The 16534-nt window shown below is 39.9% G+C and overlaps 1 protein-coding gene across 5 annotated transcripts in view; it reads left to right on the plus strand.

Moving 5' to 3' along the window:
* Positions 1-13737: 13737 nt before the first annotated feature.
* The window catches only part of LOC147614263 (uncharacterized), a 34906-nt gene continuing 32109 nt past the window's right edge, over positions 13738-16534 (plus strand). Inside the window, exons 1-3 of one of the 5 annotated variants that reach the window (XR_015263098.1) lie at positions 13738-14021; positions 14389-14552; positions 14717-15749. Coding sequence is in view for 4 of the 5 variants with exons in the window: in XM_086780829.1 (XP_086636955.1) it covers positions 14538-14552 (15 nt within the window). In the remaining variant the exon portion in view is untranslated. Of the gene's footprint in view, positions 14022-14388; positions 14553-14716; positions 15750-16534 lie in introns of those variants that run through there. The other 4 variants (XM_086780829.1, XM_086780832.1, XM_086780830.1 and 1 more) reach the window with 4 other exon arrangements.

Below are 16534 nucleotides of genomic sequence, written 5' to 3' on the forward strand. Positions count from 1 at the left end.
CGAAACCAAGTTCAAGTTAAAAGATAGGGAAAAGGAGTCTGTAGAGGACATAAACCCAAAAGGGGACATAATCCCAAAAGAGCCAAAACCTTTACATGATGCAGATGTATCCACCTCAAAGACCACCACATAAACCTCAACACCCATACGTGCGACACAGGATACAAAAACCCAAAAGAAAATTTGATCTCGTCGCATGGGTAAACATAATGAATAACTGGCATACAAAAGAAAGTCAGAGAACGAAATAAGTTCTAGTACATCACTAAGTGGGCATGAGACAATTTCTTACTCTTCCCTCAGTGTACCATATAGACCAATGGAGAAACTAAAACCCACCCAACCACCCAAATGGATAATAATGATCACATGACATATACAGAATTGAAAGAGCAAACGTGAAAGTCCAAGACATGAATCTACAGACGTGAAAGTCCAAGACGTGAATATACAAACGTGAAACTGCTGGGACTGACATGGGTCATGAATTTACAGTTGTGTTTGCACATGCTTAGAATGGATCATTTATCATTTCCAGAGGGTGACAAGAGCATTGTTATTTTGTTCTTGATGTGCTCTTAAGTCTCCGTATTTGATCTTGAATTTGTTGCTGAAATGATGTCGAGGCAGTAGGGAAGATTGCTGATTATTTGCTTGAACAGACAAGCTCTTGTGTTGGTTCTGAATGCACATGCTTAGGATGGATCATTTATCATTTCCAGAGGGTGACAAGAGCATTGTTATTTTGTTCTTGATGTGCTCTTAAGTCTCCGTATTTGATCTTGAATTTGTTGCTGAAATAATGTCGAGGCAGTAGGGAAGACTGCTGATTATTTGCTTGAATAGACAAGCTCTTGTGTTGGTTCTGAATGCATGAGAGTGGTTTTGTTTGCTTGCTGTTGCTTGGGCCTCCATTCCAGACATGGCATGTTCAAATCTTGTGTAAAGGTAATCCTTTTAGGATGGGCTGTGAGTGTTGGTTGACCTAACAAATCCTATAGCTCTAGGGTCATGAGATTGTGTTCTTGTGTTGGATAAAGCTGTGCTTGAGTTGTGGTGATTTTATTTGCAATTTCCATTCTAACCAAAATCCTAGGAATCTTTTCAGTAAGATATGTTGGAAGTTCCAGATCGTGTAATGTTTCTTCCTCCCGTATAGCAATTGTACATTGCATGCAGGAGTGTTCAAGGTGAGTGTTTGCATGGATTCATCTAGTGAATACAACGATTCACTTATCCAAGGTCTGCCACAATGATGACATCATACTCAAGGGAATCTAGGGTGACATGAAATTTAAATTCCATATCTCCATCGATTGTTCGAGTAGTGTATCTAAAGTAACCTGGAACTTCAATGTTTTGTTCATTGGTTCCTTTTGCAAGACTATTGCTTGTCGGGGTGAGTTTAGGTTGTCCCAATGACACCTAAGTGTTAATTGTGATGATGTTATGACTTTCATCGAGGGCTAATCAATGCGCGTTTGCACTGAACATCATTGCCTGTAGGGAAATCCAACCATACCATGATAGAATCTTCCAAAGGAACCATGGGTGTTTCGGTTATTGTTTTAGCTTTAGATCCTGTGTATGTTTCATATTCCCATTCATTTTCATTCTCTGTTTGGGTCTCAGCTTTTGTAAGAGTACCCAATGCGTACAATGGCACACTTGGCCCTCTGACAATTCTTAATGAGGGTTGTTTGGAAACTTGCAAATCCTGACAGTCTTGTTTTACGTAGTTCGTTATGTATAACTCAGGTTGAGCCATTGAAGGTGTAAGTGTTGATATCACGCTGGCTTCATCATGAGAGGAGAACATTTCTTCGAATAATGAGGTTTTGAGAGACTGTTTTAATTTTGTAAAGGAATTATCGAATTCCTTATGTGCTTTCTCAAGCCTATAATTTGTACAATCTGTCTCAAATGACTCTTCTGTAGAGAGTATGTCTTCCTCTTGAAAGGGAAAGTGATACTCCTCTAGGCTTTGTATCTTGGTAGCTGGTGTGTAGGTTTGGCATTATGAGGCTCAATCACAACAACCGGCGACCCTGTAAGACATTTAACCATGCTAAGCATGCACTCGAGCTCGTTTTTTGCGTTCTACATATGTAATGTGATCATTATTATCCATTTGGGGTGGTTGGGTGGGTTCTAGTTTCTTGATTGGTCTATATGGTGCACTGAGCGAAGAGTAAGAACTTATCTCATCCTCACTTAGTGATGTACTAGAACTTGTTTCGTTCTCTGACTTTCTTTGGATTGTCAGTTTTTCACTATGTTTACCCATGCCACGAGATCGAATTTTCTTTTGGGTTTTTGTATCCTGTGTCGCACGTATGGGTGTTGTGGTTTGTGTTGTGTCTTTTGATGTGGATGCTTTTGCTTCACATATAGCTTTTGGCTCTTTTGTGTTTATGACCCTATTTGGGTTTATGTCTGTCTCACAGACTCCTTTTCCCTGTCTTTTGACTCGACCTTAGTTTCGATAGTTTTTTGTCCTTTGTTTTTCTTGGTTTTAAAAGGTTTTGCTCCTTCTTTTGGGTTTTGTTTTAAAGCATGTTCTTCTACCCATGTTGAGGTGTTGTCTTTTACATTTTTTTTTACTGTTTGTCGTGCCTTAGCTTGTAAGCGTGTAAGCACATTCAATGGCACTGTGGCCAATTCAAAAAAGTCAACCTTTTAATGACATCCCTTACACCCTTCATAAATGACCCCCAAAATGGACAAATTGACAACTCATGAGCATCTTCTCATTGAATGCTCATTAGCCTTAATGAGTTATGTAAAAAAAGTTATTAAAGATTAATCTAAGATTAATCATTTCACTAATCTTTTTCTCTTTTACACTAATTAAGAACTCTAATTAACCACTAATCCCTAATTAATTCACACAATTGAACACACCATTGGATAGAGCAAGGAAAATCGAATCTTTATGCATCAACCATTGTGTAAATTAATTTAAATTAGGGGATTAATTAGACTCTTAATTATAGTCTCTTTTAAGGTAAAATTAAGCAAAGAGAGTCAAATTTCTCTAATTAATCAAAAATTGATGTGATTAAGTGTTTTGATGCATTTAGATGTTCTCAAAACACTCAAAAACCCCAATTTCGACTACTCATATGATCAATTTAGACCCCAAGTAACACATTTTCTAAAAAATTTTAGCCTCTTGAACAAGATTAATCACCCTTAATGATAAAAACCAATCCATTAAGGAAAATTAGTCAAATTCAAGGATTTTTTTATGGTTTTAGAATTTTTTTGAAAGATTAAGCTACTCCTCGTGCTTGCTAACACTCTAATCCAAACAATTTTTACAAAAAACACACAATTAAACTAAAACTAATGATCTTAGATCTATGTTCAAACTAAAGAGAGCTAGCATTCACTAAAAAATGCATTCTCTTGCATTCTTTGATGCAATGGATGCAAACTAAGCCTAATACAAACTATGTGAAAGCCTAAGAACATGAAAAACCACAAAAATAATAAATTAATCTAAAAATTAAGTAAAAAGCATTCTTTTCAAAAACAAAAAAGAGAGCTATTCTACACCAAATCTCACACAAATCACCATCAAATCCACATCTTTTTCATGGAAAACCACTAATCAAGATAATGGGCAATGGGTTATGCATAGATTAGAGACAAAACGATGGAAAAAGCCAAGGGATGGCTCCCTGACAATGGCGCAAAAAATGTTAAGGGTCACCCTAACCCTCCTTGAAACACATCCAAAAAGAGATTACCTCGTGAACCGCAACTGTCGTGATGAGGATCTTTCCAATGGCCAAGCTCGTAACCCTTGAGGTCTCCAAGCTCTACAACTCCTTGAGAGCAATTCCACCGCATCTCGCGAGCGTTGTCACACCGCCGCGTTGCACTATGGGTCCTCGTCCCTGCTCTCACCTCACTTCATTCACACACACACACTAGTATGCATTAGGGAGAGAGATTAGCAAGAGGATTAGCAAGAGCAATACTCAATTGCATAATGGGAGAGTATGTTGTATTATGAGAGAAATTCAATTATATACATGGCCATAAGTGTTCACACTCACTTAAACTGTGGCCGGCCGGGAACTTTAGGCTCATAAGAGGCCTAATGATATTTCAATGACTACTCTCATAATATATCCATGAATGTACATCACTTAGGACTTCATCCTAACTTGCTACCACATGCTCTGGGAATCGCCACCATAAATACTCTGTCACACCATTAGGCGCCCATCCAAGTTGTAGCTTTGGACACTATTGCTTCATTTCTGAGTTGGGTGCTCTTTAACTCGTGCTCAAAGTATCCTCTTTGTTTTCACTTAGCTCAACTCTCCTCGTGATTAGGAAACTTAATCGATTTTTCATTGAAGGAAGTTAACTGCATCTAGATGGCACTTGATATTGATCATCCTTCAATGCACTCTCTTCATATAAAGGGTTATTTTCTAATCTTGCATCCTAAACATACGTACATCAACTTTGGATTTGAAAGCAAGAAAACATGGTTTAAGGTCTAGGTAGGCTCCTAAGGTAGGGCCACTCTAAAATTCATAGAAAGCAACTTTGAAACTTCACATGTTTTTTTTTAAATCAACGCGTAAGTTGTTAGGAATAACAAGTACTTTATTGAAATCAATGCATTGGTAATTTTTGCCAAAAAACAATATAACGTGTAAATTTCTAACACTAACGTGTACTTTATCAGAGAATAACATGCATTTTAATGCATATTTTTTTCACTATTTCTATGTGCTCGACCTTTTTCGTCTTTAATGTGTAGTTTTTACTGTTAACACGAAAAGTTAGACTTTACATTATTTTGTTGCCCCAAATTTTTTTCATCTTTTAATGTGGTCTTTTTTATTTTTAACATTAACGCATTATTTTTATCTTGCACCGCAACATGTAATTCTTAATACCATCGAACGAACACCTTTTTTGAATTGCGACACATGTTTTATGAAGAAAACACTAATTTTGGAGATTTTTCTATGATTTTTGGATTAATTCCTCGTTTAATGCTTTTGATAACAATACTTGAAATAATCTATAGTTCCTAGGCTATTTAATGATGCATGGAATGCAAGATTTACACATATGAAGTGGGATTAATGTCTTAATTAAACTCTTTACAAACCTAGCATTAAAACATAGAGTAGAATCATTTAAGAATCCCATAAAAGCAAGGTTATCAATAGGGCATGGGACCTATGTGAGTGAGTGGATTCATGTTGATTACATGAGAGAGAGAGAGAGAGAGAGAGAGAGAGAGAGAGAGAGAGAGAGAGAGAAGATACATCAATATTAAGGTTTACTAGGGAAGATTAAGATTTTTTTGGGTGTGCATATTAATTAACGCCATTGTGGTGTTAATTAATATATATCCTAAGGTTACTAAAGTAATTAATATATATCCTAAGGTTACCGAAGTAATTAATATATATCCTAAGGTTACAGAAGTATTTCACAAAGAATTAAAGTCTCCAAATGTATAGAAGTACAAAATGTAAAAAAGTCTATGCTCACATTAAAAAAGCTTATACTCAAATACCCACTGTAGCAAACATGTTGTAGGTGATTAAAAAGTGGAATTTACAAACACATATCCACTTGGAAGATAAATCCCACAAATGACAAAACTCATATTTACATCGGGAATCATTTTGCAAACTATAAGTTTATAAAAAACAAGCATCTTGTGTTGCGAGCCTGACATTTTTATTGCGACGAGTATTAGGTGACAGAGGTATGTAGTCCTCGCCATTGAAGATTGCTTCTTTGAACCTTGCTATTTTCTGTTGCATAGAAAAGTATCTATTACTAAAGTCTTCTTCTTCATTTGTTCCTCAACATCGACTACCACTGGTGGATTCTGGCGAGTGCTTCCTTCTTCACGATCTTCATTTCCACGATCATTTGTCGGGTTGTTGTCTTCTCTATTTTTTGCAAATAAATATCTTCTTGCTGGTGTGTCCATGTAGAAGATCGTCTATATATCAATACATTGTGTTAGATGTGGTATTTTCATCACCTTCCATATGGCAGTTGCTCTTCGTCTATCTATACCATTGCCTGTTTTAGGCATTATTGAGGATGTTGCTGGATAATACTTTCCAGTTTGTACCATCTAAAGGAGAGTGTTCTCCAACATGGAACCTATCTTATTTGGAATATAATTATGCATAAAAACGTAGGCTCTCTCAAACAGATTGATCAGTGATAAGCATACCTTGTTTTTCAGGTCTCCTTGGCCATATAAAGCATATAGCTGTTGCCCATGTGTTATTTCTTCACTTGACACACTGTGGCAGAAGAATCTAAAGTGAGATTTATGTAAATCTTTCATATAATAACCTAACATACCCTCGAAAGTGTGCATCCGTACTTCCACAAACCTTTGCACATTACTAATCCTCCTTGTGGCTTCATCCAATCCCATTGCATGTATCTTTTCGACACTTATCAAAGATGGCGCCATGATTGAAACCACCATTTGGAAATGAAGATAACTTAGTGTCCCACCTTTTTTAAGTGTAAACATCCCTTTGCAGATAAACTCTTCTAGTGGTTCCTAAAATGACAAATCCATATCGCCATTTCCAACCCCTTCGTCATAAAAGCCTCAATGAGCTTTGTTTTTGGAGGAGGAGGAAAGTTAGGGCACTTGCTGACAGGTGGATTTGATTGCTGCTTCTTCCCTTTGCCATCAACAATTTCAGAGTTTCCTAAGGAAAATTCACAAATCGATTAAATTACTAAAGCTAGATGAAATTTATTTGAACAAAATGTTGGAATTAGAGTTGCATGAAAGCACACAAAGCTTGGAGAAGAAGAAGCAAGAATGCACACAACACAAAGTGTAGTAGATTGTGTCAATGTACAAAAGATAAGTTAGCCCTAGAGTTATGGGCGTATATACAAGCCGGGGAAAAAACCTCCTAAAGAGGGAAAAAGTGCCCCGGCGGTCCTAAGTGTGTTCACACACATCACTGCCTATATATATATATGGCAACAAATCCCCCCTGGGAGTGATGGTGTGAACGAGAGCTGGCACTCATGTATAGGGGAGTGCCATGCCCGAAGTAGATCAGTCCACAAAGGGGAGCAAGCCCAAAGCTTTGCGGAAAGCTTCGAACTTCTCACGAGGAAGCGCCTTTGTGAAAAGATCGGCGAGGTTGTTCTGTGTTGGCACATAGGCCAAGCTGATCTCTCCTGCTGAGAGTCTCTCCCTGACATAGTGATAATGCACCTCAATGTGCTTTGTGCGAGCATGAAAAACTGGGTTTCTCGCAACTGCCAATGCACTCTGGCTGTCAGTGAAGATAGAGGTGGCAAACTCCTGTCCAACACCCAAGTCAGCCACATAAGCCGTCTGAGCCACACACACTCAACCGTAGCTGTGAAAGTTGCCCTGTACTCAGCTTCACAACTAGAAGTGGCCACAGTAGATTGCTTCTTGCTCAACCAAGATATGCATGAGCTACCGAGCATGAAACAAAAACCACTTGTGGACACTCTTGTGTCATAGCAACCAGCCCAATCTGAGTCCGAAAAAGCATGTAAATCTGGCGGCAACGATCCCCCCTTGGGATAAAACAACCCAAGATGTATGGTGCCACTCAAGTAGCGAAAGATGCGTTTAACTGCCTTCCAATGCTGAGACCCTGGGCTATGCATAAACCTGCTCACCTGTGAGACTGCAAACTGAATGTCCGGCCTCGTAATGCATACATAAATGAGGCAACCAACAGCTGTCTGATAGAGTGTGACATCAAAGTGATCTCCAGCATCATGAAGACTTAACTTCAAACCTGTCTCCATTGGAATAGCAATAGGCTTGCAGTCTTCAAGGCCAAATCTCCGCAACAATGTCTCAATATACTTTGTCTGACACAAAGCAATACCTCCATCACACTGCTTAAATTGTATCCCCAAATAATGATGCAAATGTCCCAAATCTGACATCTCAAAAGAGGCATTCAAATCAGCCTTAAAATCAGCAATATGACTTTCATTTGGTCCTGTGAGCAGCATGTCATCGACATAGAGAGCAATGATTAGATGTACACCATCCACATGTTTAACATACAAAGTGCTTTCTGTTGGACTATTCTGAAACCCATGTGCAGTCAAATATGCATGTATCTTTTCATACCAAGCTCGTGGAGCTTGCTTTAAACCATATAAAGCCTTTTTCAACCTGCACACTTTGTTTTCCTGCCCTCTTTGAACAAAACCACGAGGCTGCGATACATACACCTCCTCATGCAAATCTCCATTCAAGAACGCAGTCTTTATGTCCAGCTGATGTACATTCCAACCATTATGAGCTGCCAATGCACAAATGCTACGAATGGTAGTCATACGACAAGTGGGAGCAAAGGTCTCATCAAAATCAATGCCCTTTTCTTGAGCATAACCCTTTGCAACAAGTCTAGCCTTATAGCGATCAACACTGCCATCTGGCTTTCGTTTCAACTTAAAAACCCACTTACATCCAATGGCCTTTTTACCAATAGGCAAATCACACAAAGACCATGTACCATTCTTCATTATAGCATCATATTCACTTTGCATTGCAGCCAACCAATTTTTTGATTTTTGTGCCTCATCAAATGAAAGAGGTTCTTCCTCTTCACACATACTAGACACAGCCAAAGCATAACAATCTGATGCATAAGGGGCATGCTGAAAACCTGAACGAGTACAACTAGATATAGGTGCATCAATTTTACTATCACGCAAGGTTTGCACCAGCCATTTAGGCTTATTTCTAGCCTACTCATTTTCAGCCCTATCCTTAGAAATTACATCCTGTAAATCTGCATCAAAAATAGGCTGATCTATGATGTCGTTTGAAATCTGCATAGGCTGAATATTTGCCTCATTAGGACTTACATTTGAATTCCCACCTGTAAACAGAGGTAACAATGTATCAAATACATCCCGTGAGCTCACACCTGTCTCTTTGGTACATGATAACAAAGGCTGCACAGCATCTTCCACAAAAACAACATCTCGACTAATCAAGATACGCTTTGACTACGGATGATACAATCTGTAACCCTTGCTCTCAGCACTGTAACCAACAAAAATGCATTTGACAGCCTTATCATCCAATTTTCTACGTTGTTGCACAGGCACTAAAGCATAGGCCAAGCAACCAAAGACACGCAAGTGACCAATAGAAGGCGTCCTGCCATGCCAAGCTTCGTATGGAGTAATAGACTGCAAGGCCTTAGTGGGACACCTGTTGAGTACATATGCAGCACACATGACAGCCTCAAGCCAAAACGCATGTGGCAAAGCTTGGCTCTTGACCATACATCATGCCATCTCCATAAGTGACCTGTTCTTCCTCTCAGCAATACCATTTTGCTGAGGGGTATATGGCACTGTACATTGGTGTTTTATCCCACGACTAGCCAGAAATGCATCAAACTCGTTAGACATGTACTCCCCCCCTCGATCAAAACGGAGGGTGCCCACAGTACAATTGGATACATTTTCAACCATAAGCATAAACTGTTTGAAGCACAAAAACACTTCGGACTTTGCCTTCAGTGGATATACCCATGCATGCCTTGAGTAATCATCAATGAAAGTCACGAAGTACAAGTGTTTACCAAATGACGGAGTTTGCATAGGCCCACATACATCACTATGTACAAGTTGCAATTTGCGAGTGGCCCGCACAGAACCATCCTTTGGAAACGCAGAACGCTGCATTTTGCCCAAAATACAGCCTTCACAAACATGTTTCAATGGTGCCTCAAGAGGGGGCAATGAAGCAACCATATCAAATTTCTGCAAACGCAGCAAACTAGTAAAGTTCAGATGACCAAAACGAGCATGCCATAGTTTTGCATCTGAAACTGCCTTTTCATTCAGAAACTGCATTTGCTGAATCTTCCACACACTTGTCATAAGAATTGAGCCTATACAGCCCACGAAACAAGGTGCCAGATACAATAATCGTATCACCAGAAGTCAAATCATGAACAGTACATCTGTCATCCACAAATTTGACTACGAGTCCAAGTCTAGCAAGCGCAAGGACAGACAATAGATTCTTCTTTATCCCTGGCACATACAAAGCATCTGAAAGTGTGAAAGTGCTGCCATTTGCAGCAGTAAGCATAATTTTACCAATGCCCTTCACTGGGTAAGAAGCATTATTGGCACATGTGACAGTATTCCCATTAGGGACAGCCTCAAGAGAAGTGAACATATCACGATGCGAGGTAATGTGCTTTGTAGCACCATTGTCAAAATACCATACATGAGAGTCAACAGAAATTGCCAAACATGCATCATGTACAGATGGGTCATACTGGCAATACACGCTAAACGCCCATTCTGTATCCTGCACAACATTTGCAGAATCTGCATTTGTAGAAGTATCCGCTATTGTGGCTGCATTTGACTCTTTCTTCTTTGCCTCTTTAGCCTTTAGCTTAGGGCAATTCTTAATGACATGATCATTTGCCTTACAATAGTTGCACCTGGTCTTTTTCTTGCCTTTATCAAGAGCCTTCTCAGACTTATTGTTGCTACCTGTGGAAGGAGAAGAAGTTACAGACCTACTAATAGGAGAAGAAACAGTGGAAGGGGCTGCCTTACCACTTCTTCTCTGCGCTGGGCAGCAATAAATGCTTGATCAACTGTACGCTGCCTGGCCCTGTTTTGCCTGGACTGCGCTTCTTGCAAGAGCTTGTTGACTAAAGTATCATACTTGACAGCATCAGGTCTGTCCTCATTAAGAAGTCTCCACGTGGAAGCAAAAGTCTGATATGTCTCAGGTAAAGCATCAAGAACAGTCTGCACAAGAGAATGATCAGGAATAATCTCACCTGCAGAAATCAACTGTTCTTTGAGATCTTTAATCTCAGCAATAAAAACATTCATGTCATCATCTTCTTGCATAATCTTCAATTCTAGCTCTTTACGAAGGTAAGCGATTTTTGCCTCGTTACGACCTGCATACAAACCAGCTAGAATATCCCAAGCCTGTTTTGTTGTTTTAGCTGAACGAATATGTGGGGTGATGTTACATTTGACAGAAAGTGCAATCAAGGCATGAGCTAACGCATCTTTACCATCCCAACGAGCTTGTTCAGCAGTGGGTAAAACGGCGCCAACAGTAGAGCTGCTAGAACCTGCAACATCCTCAACAGATCCTACATCCACAGAACCTGGACGTACATCCATACCCTGCACAATGTTTCACACTCCTTTTGCAACCAAAACATGCTGCATCATGTATGCCCAAAGTGGGTAGTTGCTGTCGCCATCCAGTTTGTCTTCAGCAGACAACATGCGAAATACATCATTGTTGTTATCAGCCATGGCCACTGACTGAAACTGGTGCAAAAGCTACCTGTAATGAAGCAAAGACTGAACAGAGAACAACTCGTGCTATGTAGCACGGTCCACAATAGAATACGTATGCCTGTTTTGTAGAAAACTGCATTGTCGAAATTTCTGCAGAAAATGACGAAAACACCTGTGCAAAACTTGAAATGCAAAAACGGAGCCCGAAACGACCTCAGATGCAAATTCTGAGAACGCAAAGCCCTATGGGCATAGTTGCAGAGTATAGGGACCTGCAAGCGCTCGTGAAAGCTCACCTCAATCGGAGAACGTGAGTCGGAGGGTGCTGGCGGTGTAGCCCTGGAAGCCGATGCCTGCTCTGATACCAATTGTTGGAATTAGGGTTGCAGGAAAGCACACAAAGCTTGGAGAAGAAGAAGCAAGAATGCACACAACACAAAGTGTAGTAGATTGTGTCAATGTACAAAAGATAAGTTAGCCCTAGAGTTATGGGCGTATATACAAGCCGGGGGACAAAACCTCCTAAAGAGGGAAAAAGTGCCTCGGCGGTCCTAAGTGTGTTCACACACATCACTGCCTATATATATATATATGGCAACACAAAAAACATTTCAAATGTTCTTATGTGCAACAAATTGCATGAATCATAACAATGGAAAAACTAGATGAAATTTATTTGTAAAAAAAAATATCAAATGTTCTTGCGTGCAAAAAAATGGATGAACCAAAACAATGGAAAAGCAATTTTGTGTTGTTATTCTATGCCATTGAAACAAAAATAGCAGGAGAATTTAAATTTAAAAAAATAATTCACTAGATTTAAAAGAAGTTTGAGAAATAAATTCACTAGGTTGGAAATAAGTTTTGCTTATCATGAAAATACTAGAAATCTTCTTTCGGCCAGAAAAAAAGATGCAACATAACAATCCATGCGATTGAAATGAAAACAGTTGGTCAATTTTATCAAAAAATAAAATCACGAAACTGTAATTTTTTCCTTCTCATGCAACTAAACAAAACGTGCACATGTAGAAAGCGAAAGTCCGTACTTCTGCTAGGCATAAAAACAAACAGAACCTGGAATTCTGTTTGCTTATTTTTAAAAAGCCCGAAACTAAGGACAAGGTCCATAAAAGGAACATGTGAACTATTTATAATATGTTTATATAGTCAAAGGAAGCAAGATTTAGAGTAGCATGCGAAATAAGGACCCGAAAACATATACTATATAGCCAAACTGTATTACTTTAGACCAACCAACTTGGTTCATATCTATTGCATGCAAGTGACATGGACGGTGTCAAGATAGCGTTATCCTTCAGCTGCAAATCAAATACCAGAAGAAAATATAAATTAAAAGCGTTAACTACATAACGTGGAAGTAAAATTAACGCAGTGATGTAAATAATTTAAAGTGAATAAAAAACTAAAAAATAATATATAGCAAATACGAAAAAAACAAAGTTGTACCTCTAGATCTTGCCAGCCTCTTCAACGACACAACATTGCGAACGAATCCACGCCCTTTAGGAGGAGTCACTATATGTGCAGGCATTGAATTATAATTTGCTACTTCTTGTCTAGGAACAGTAGTAGCTATATGCTCTTCTTCGTTGCAGAAAAAGGATCCTTGCACACGAGGAGGGGTTGAATTTGTAATATCGCGGAGGGCTGAACGTTTAGGAGCCATGGTGAAAACGATACAAACAACAACAACAGCAACATATTTGTAGGCGGGGCCAAGTGTCCCATGGTGGAAACGTTGAACAACATATTTGTAGGCGGGGCCAAGTGTCCCATGGCGGAAACATTGAACAACAGCAGGCCATTGCGTGTCAGGCATGCAAAGCTTTCGAGAAGCCATTGAGAAGCACCAGAAGCACAGAACCTTCATATCGGCAGCGCATGCACAACTATAATTATTTAAAGCGCATGCCCAACGAAGAGAACATGAAATCATAAAACATCCAGAACGAGAGTAGAGATAACAGATATCGCCCACGAATCCACGTATGCATGTTCCAGAGGCGGTCTTCGTGCAAAAGAAGCCAAAAAAAGCTAAAAAAAAGAAATAAAACATCCAAAACGAGAGCAGAGAAAACAGACATCAACCACAAACCCCAGCATGCATGTTCCAGACGCCGTCTTTGTGTAGAAGAAGCCGAAAAAAGGTCAGAAAAAAAGAAGTGTCCCTCGACCAAAAGAAGGCAAAAAGAACAGACAAAATCCGAATGCGAAAAAAGCGCAATAAAAACCAAAGGAAACATTGAAATGAAAGGTGCAAACATTGGAACCCATGCCACGTGTTTTTTTTTTGTGCATGATCACCACCCATTCGAAATTAATAAATCTAGAAAAACATTTGGGGTCCTTATAATTAAGGTTTACTAGGGAAGATATAAGATGGTTTAGTGGGTTAATCCTTTAGGTTAAGGCTTTCGAGGTGTTATTAATAAACAAGCTTATTGATTCCTTGGTGATCCACTTCCACTTCCACTTTCACTTCCGCGTCCGCATCTTTCTTTACCGGGTTCGAGCTCTCGGAGGTGCCTGAGGAGAGAAGCTCATCGTTTCTGGGTCTTCTCCAACACAGTAACCTTTCGAACTCTTTGAGCCTGCTTTTTTCAGCTCTGTGCAAAAAGGGAACTGGGTTTCTTTGCTTTTGCTGAACTCTACATGAGGTACCCGAGCTTCACTTCCCTAATCACCCATAATTTTTACCTAATCATATGCCCTAACCAGATTTTGCTGCCCAAAACCTGCTTTCAAACAGTACTCATATTGAGTTTCCGCATTGTTGCCCGTTCCCTTGTTTTTTTTGGTCAGCAATAAAGATTATAAAACAGAAAACCCATTAGGATGAGGTTTATTGCTAAAAAAAAAAACCCAGCTTAGGCACTGCATTTAAGTGTGAATGTTTAGTTGCCTGTGCAAAAATATGCCAGGTTATTTCACTACACACCATGCTTTATAAGAAAGACAAGGCTATTTTGCTGTTAAGGCTATGGACCTCAATCAATTGCCCCACAGCTACACATCTTGATCCAGTTTTGCAGGTTGTCTTTGTGAGGGGTTAAAGAGAGCTCCCAGACAGGTTTGAAGGGAAGGGAAGCGAAGGTGACAAAAAGATACGGTGACGATGAATGGTAATTCTGTGCTAGAGCTGCAGAGAGCAGAGGAGCTGAAAGCAGCTGCGAATGCAGCCTTTCAAGGTTAACCACTCGAATTCCAATTCCATTATTTGATGTTTTGTTTAGCCCTTTTTTTTGTATATGTATGCCACATGCATCCAATTGAGTGTTCATAATAGAGGCATAACATTGATGTTTTGCATAGACCATAGTCCTAACATTATCAATAAAATTTGACATTTCAGATTAGTGTGTTCCTTATCTAAAAGATAACGTGTAGTGCCATCTTGTGAGACTTCTTTCGATTGTAAGCTCCTCAAATCCAACAAGATAATTTCTTGAAAGAAAATGTTTCTCGGTATACTTGCCATTGATTTTTGGATGGTAGAAAACTAATAGAGGGTCTCATGTACTTTTGAGAGAGAGAGAGAGAGAGAGAGAGAGAGAGAGAGAGAGAGAGTGATATTCGTCTACGAAGGACTCAAAGGGTCTATGAGACAAAACAATAGTAGTACATCTCCATGAAAATATAGATCCATACACCCATGTATAACTTCGGTGTTCCATTCCACAAAAGCCTAGCCCGAAGGCCTTTGACGCGCCAACCTATGTTGTGCACAACATGAGCATGTCTGCTCTCTTGGTTCAAGCTAGACCTTTAGTAGTGCATTCGCACAACTGTTTCTCATAACAACAAGGTCCTCACTTATATAGTGATAACTATGCCATAAATAGCTAACCTGCTATCAATAACTATTAAGTGTGTTTTATTAATCCAAGAACTCTAGCCAAGTATGTGCATGCTAATCCCTAATTTTGAGGCCCCCTAAACTTGCAAGGTTAGGTCCTTAATCCCTAGACTAGTATCTAGGTACATAACAGACCACACATGGGCTGAAATTTTCTCATCATGCAAGTGATGTACATGATGAATATGCAGTCCATGATATTCATGCCTTAAGAGTATTCTCATGAGCAAGGAGATATCAGAAGGGATGCACCCATGTATACAAGAAGGGCACCGTTGCCAAGGCAGAGATATAAGAAGGGATGGACCCATGTATGGAGGAAGGGCCCTTTTGCCAAGGCTACCTACTCGGAGAGCACATGCATCATATCCTGCTAATGATGAGTCCAGAACTGCCCCATTGGAAACCAAAACATCAAGGTGAAGAGAATTATGCCAAAAAGTAGAAGAAATTCACGGCCAGCGCGATAAGTCAATCAAATTTGAGACATATCATGGTGAGTATGATGCTAGCAAGGCATTGGCTTTTATTGCACAATTTGATATTGCCCTTAGTGATGACGACTTCACGGAGAAGTCTAAGATCCACATGTGAGAATGAGTAGCGGAAATGTTACAAACAATTGAGAGAAAAGAAACGCAGAAGTGTTGGAGAGAGAAGCGTTGTATAAACTCTACTATATACACGATATCCGATACAACTGAGTGTTGGGGGGGAAGCGTGGTATATATACAACTTGGGGCTGCTGGTTAGCTAGTATAAAACAAGCATGAAAAGGGCCCACGACTAGGCTATGCCTAGTTGGCTAGCAACAAACCTGGTCAGCTAGCAAAGGCTGGTCGGCCAGGATACAGTCAGCCCTTCCTTGCCAGCAAAACACCTATAGCTGACCAGGGGAAAATATGGAGAATGGGAAAAATGGAGAAACACACACCGGGCGGGCACACCCACGACATTGGCCCTCACTCCCTACAGTGTAATATGGTACAGACAGGAGATAACTACTAACACCCCCGCTCAGCTCCTGGATGTGGAACCAACCCCAGTGAGCTGGAGTGCTGACGGAGCATCTGCTGAGGTAGAGGCTTCGTGAGAGGTCTGCCACGTTGTCCTTCGTTGAACAAAAGACTAGCAAGATGTCATTAGGCAAAATCTTGTCACCAACAAAGTGATATTGTATCTCTATGTGCTTGGTCCGGGCATGGAAGGCTGGGTTCTGAGCAATAGCTATACAGCTTTGGTTGTCGCACACCGTGGGTTCCTTTGTGGAAACTCAATCTCGCCAAGTAACCTCCGCAGCCACACCACCTCGCA

The sequence above is a fragment of the Cibotium barometz genome, chromosome 42, assembly GCF_041138505.1.
Source record: "Cibotium barometz isolate CiBa-2024 chromosome 42, ASM4113850v1, whole genome shotgun sequence".
NCBI classification, from domain to species: Eukaryota; Viridiplantae; Streptophyta; class Polypodiopsida; order Cyatheales; family Cibotiaceae; genus Cibotium; species Cibotium barometz.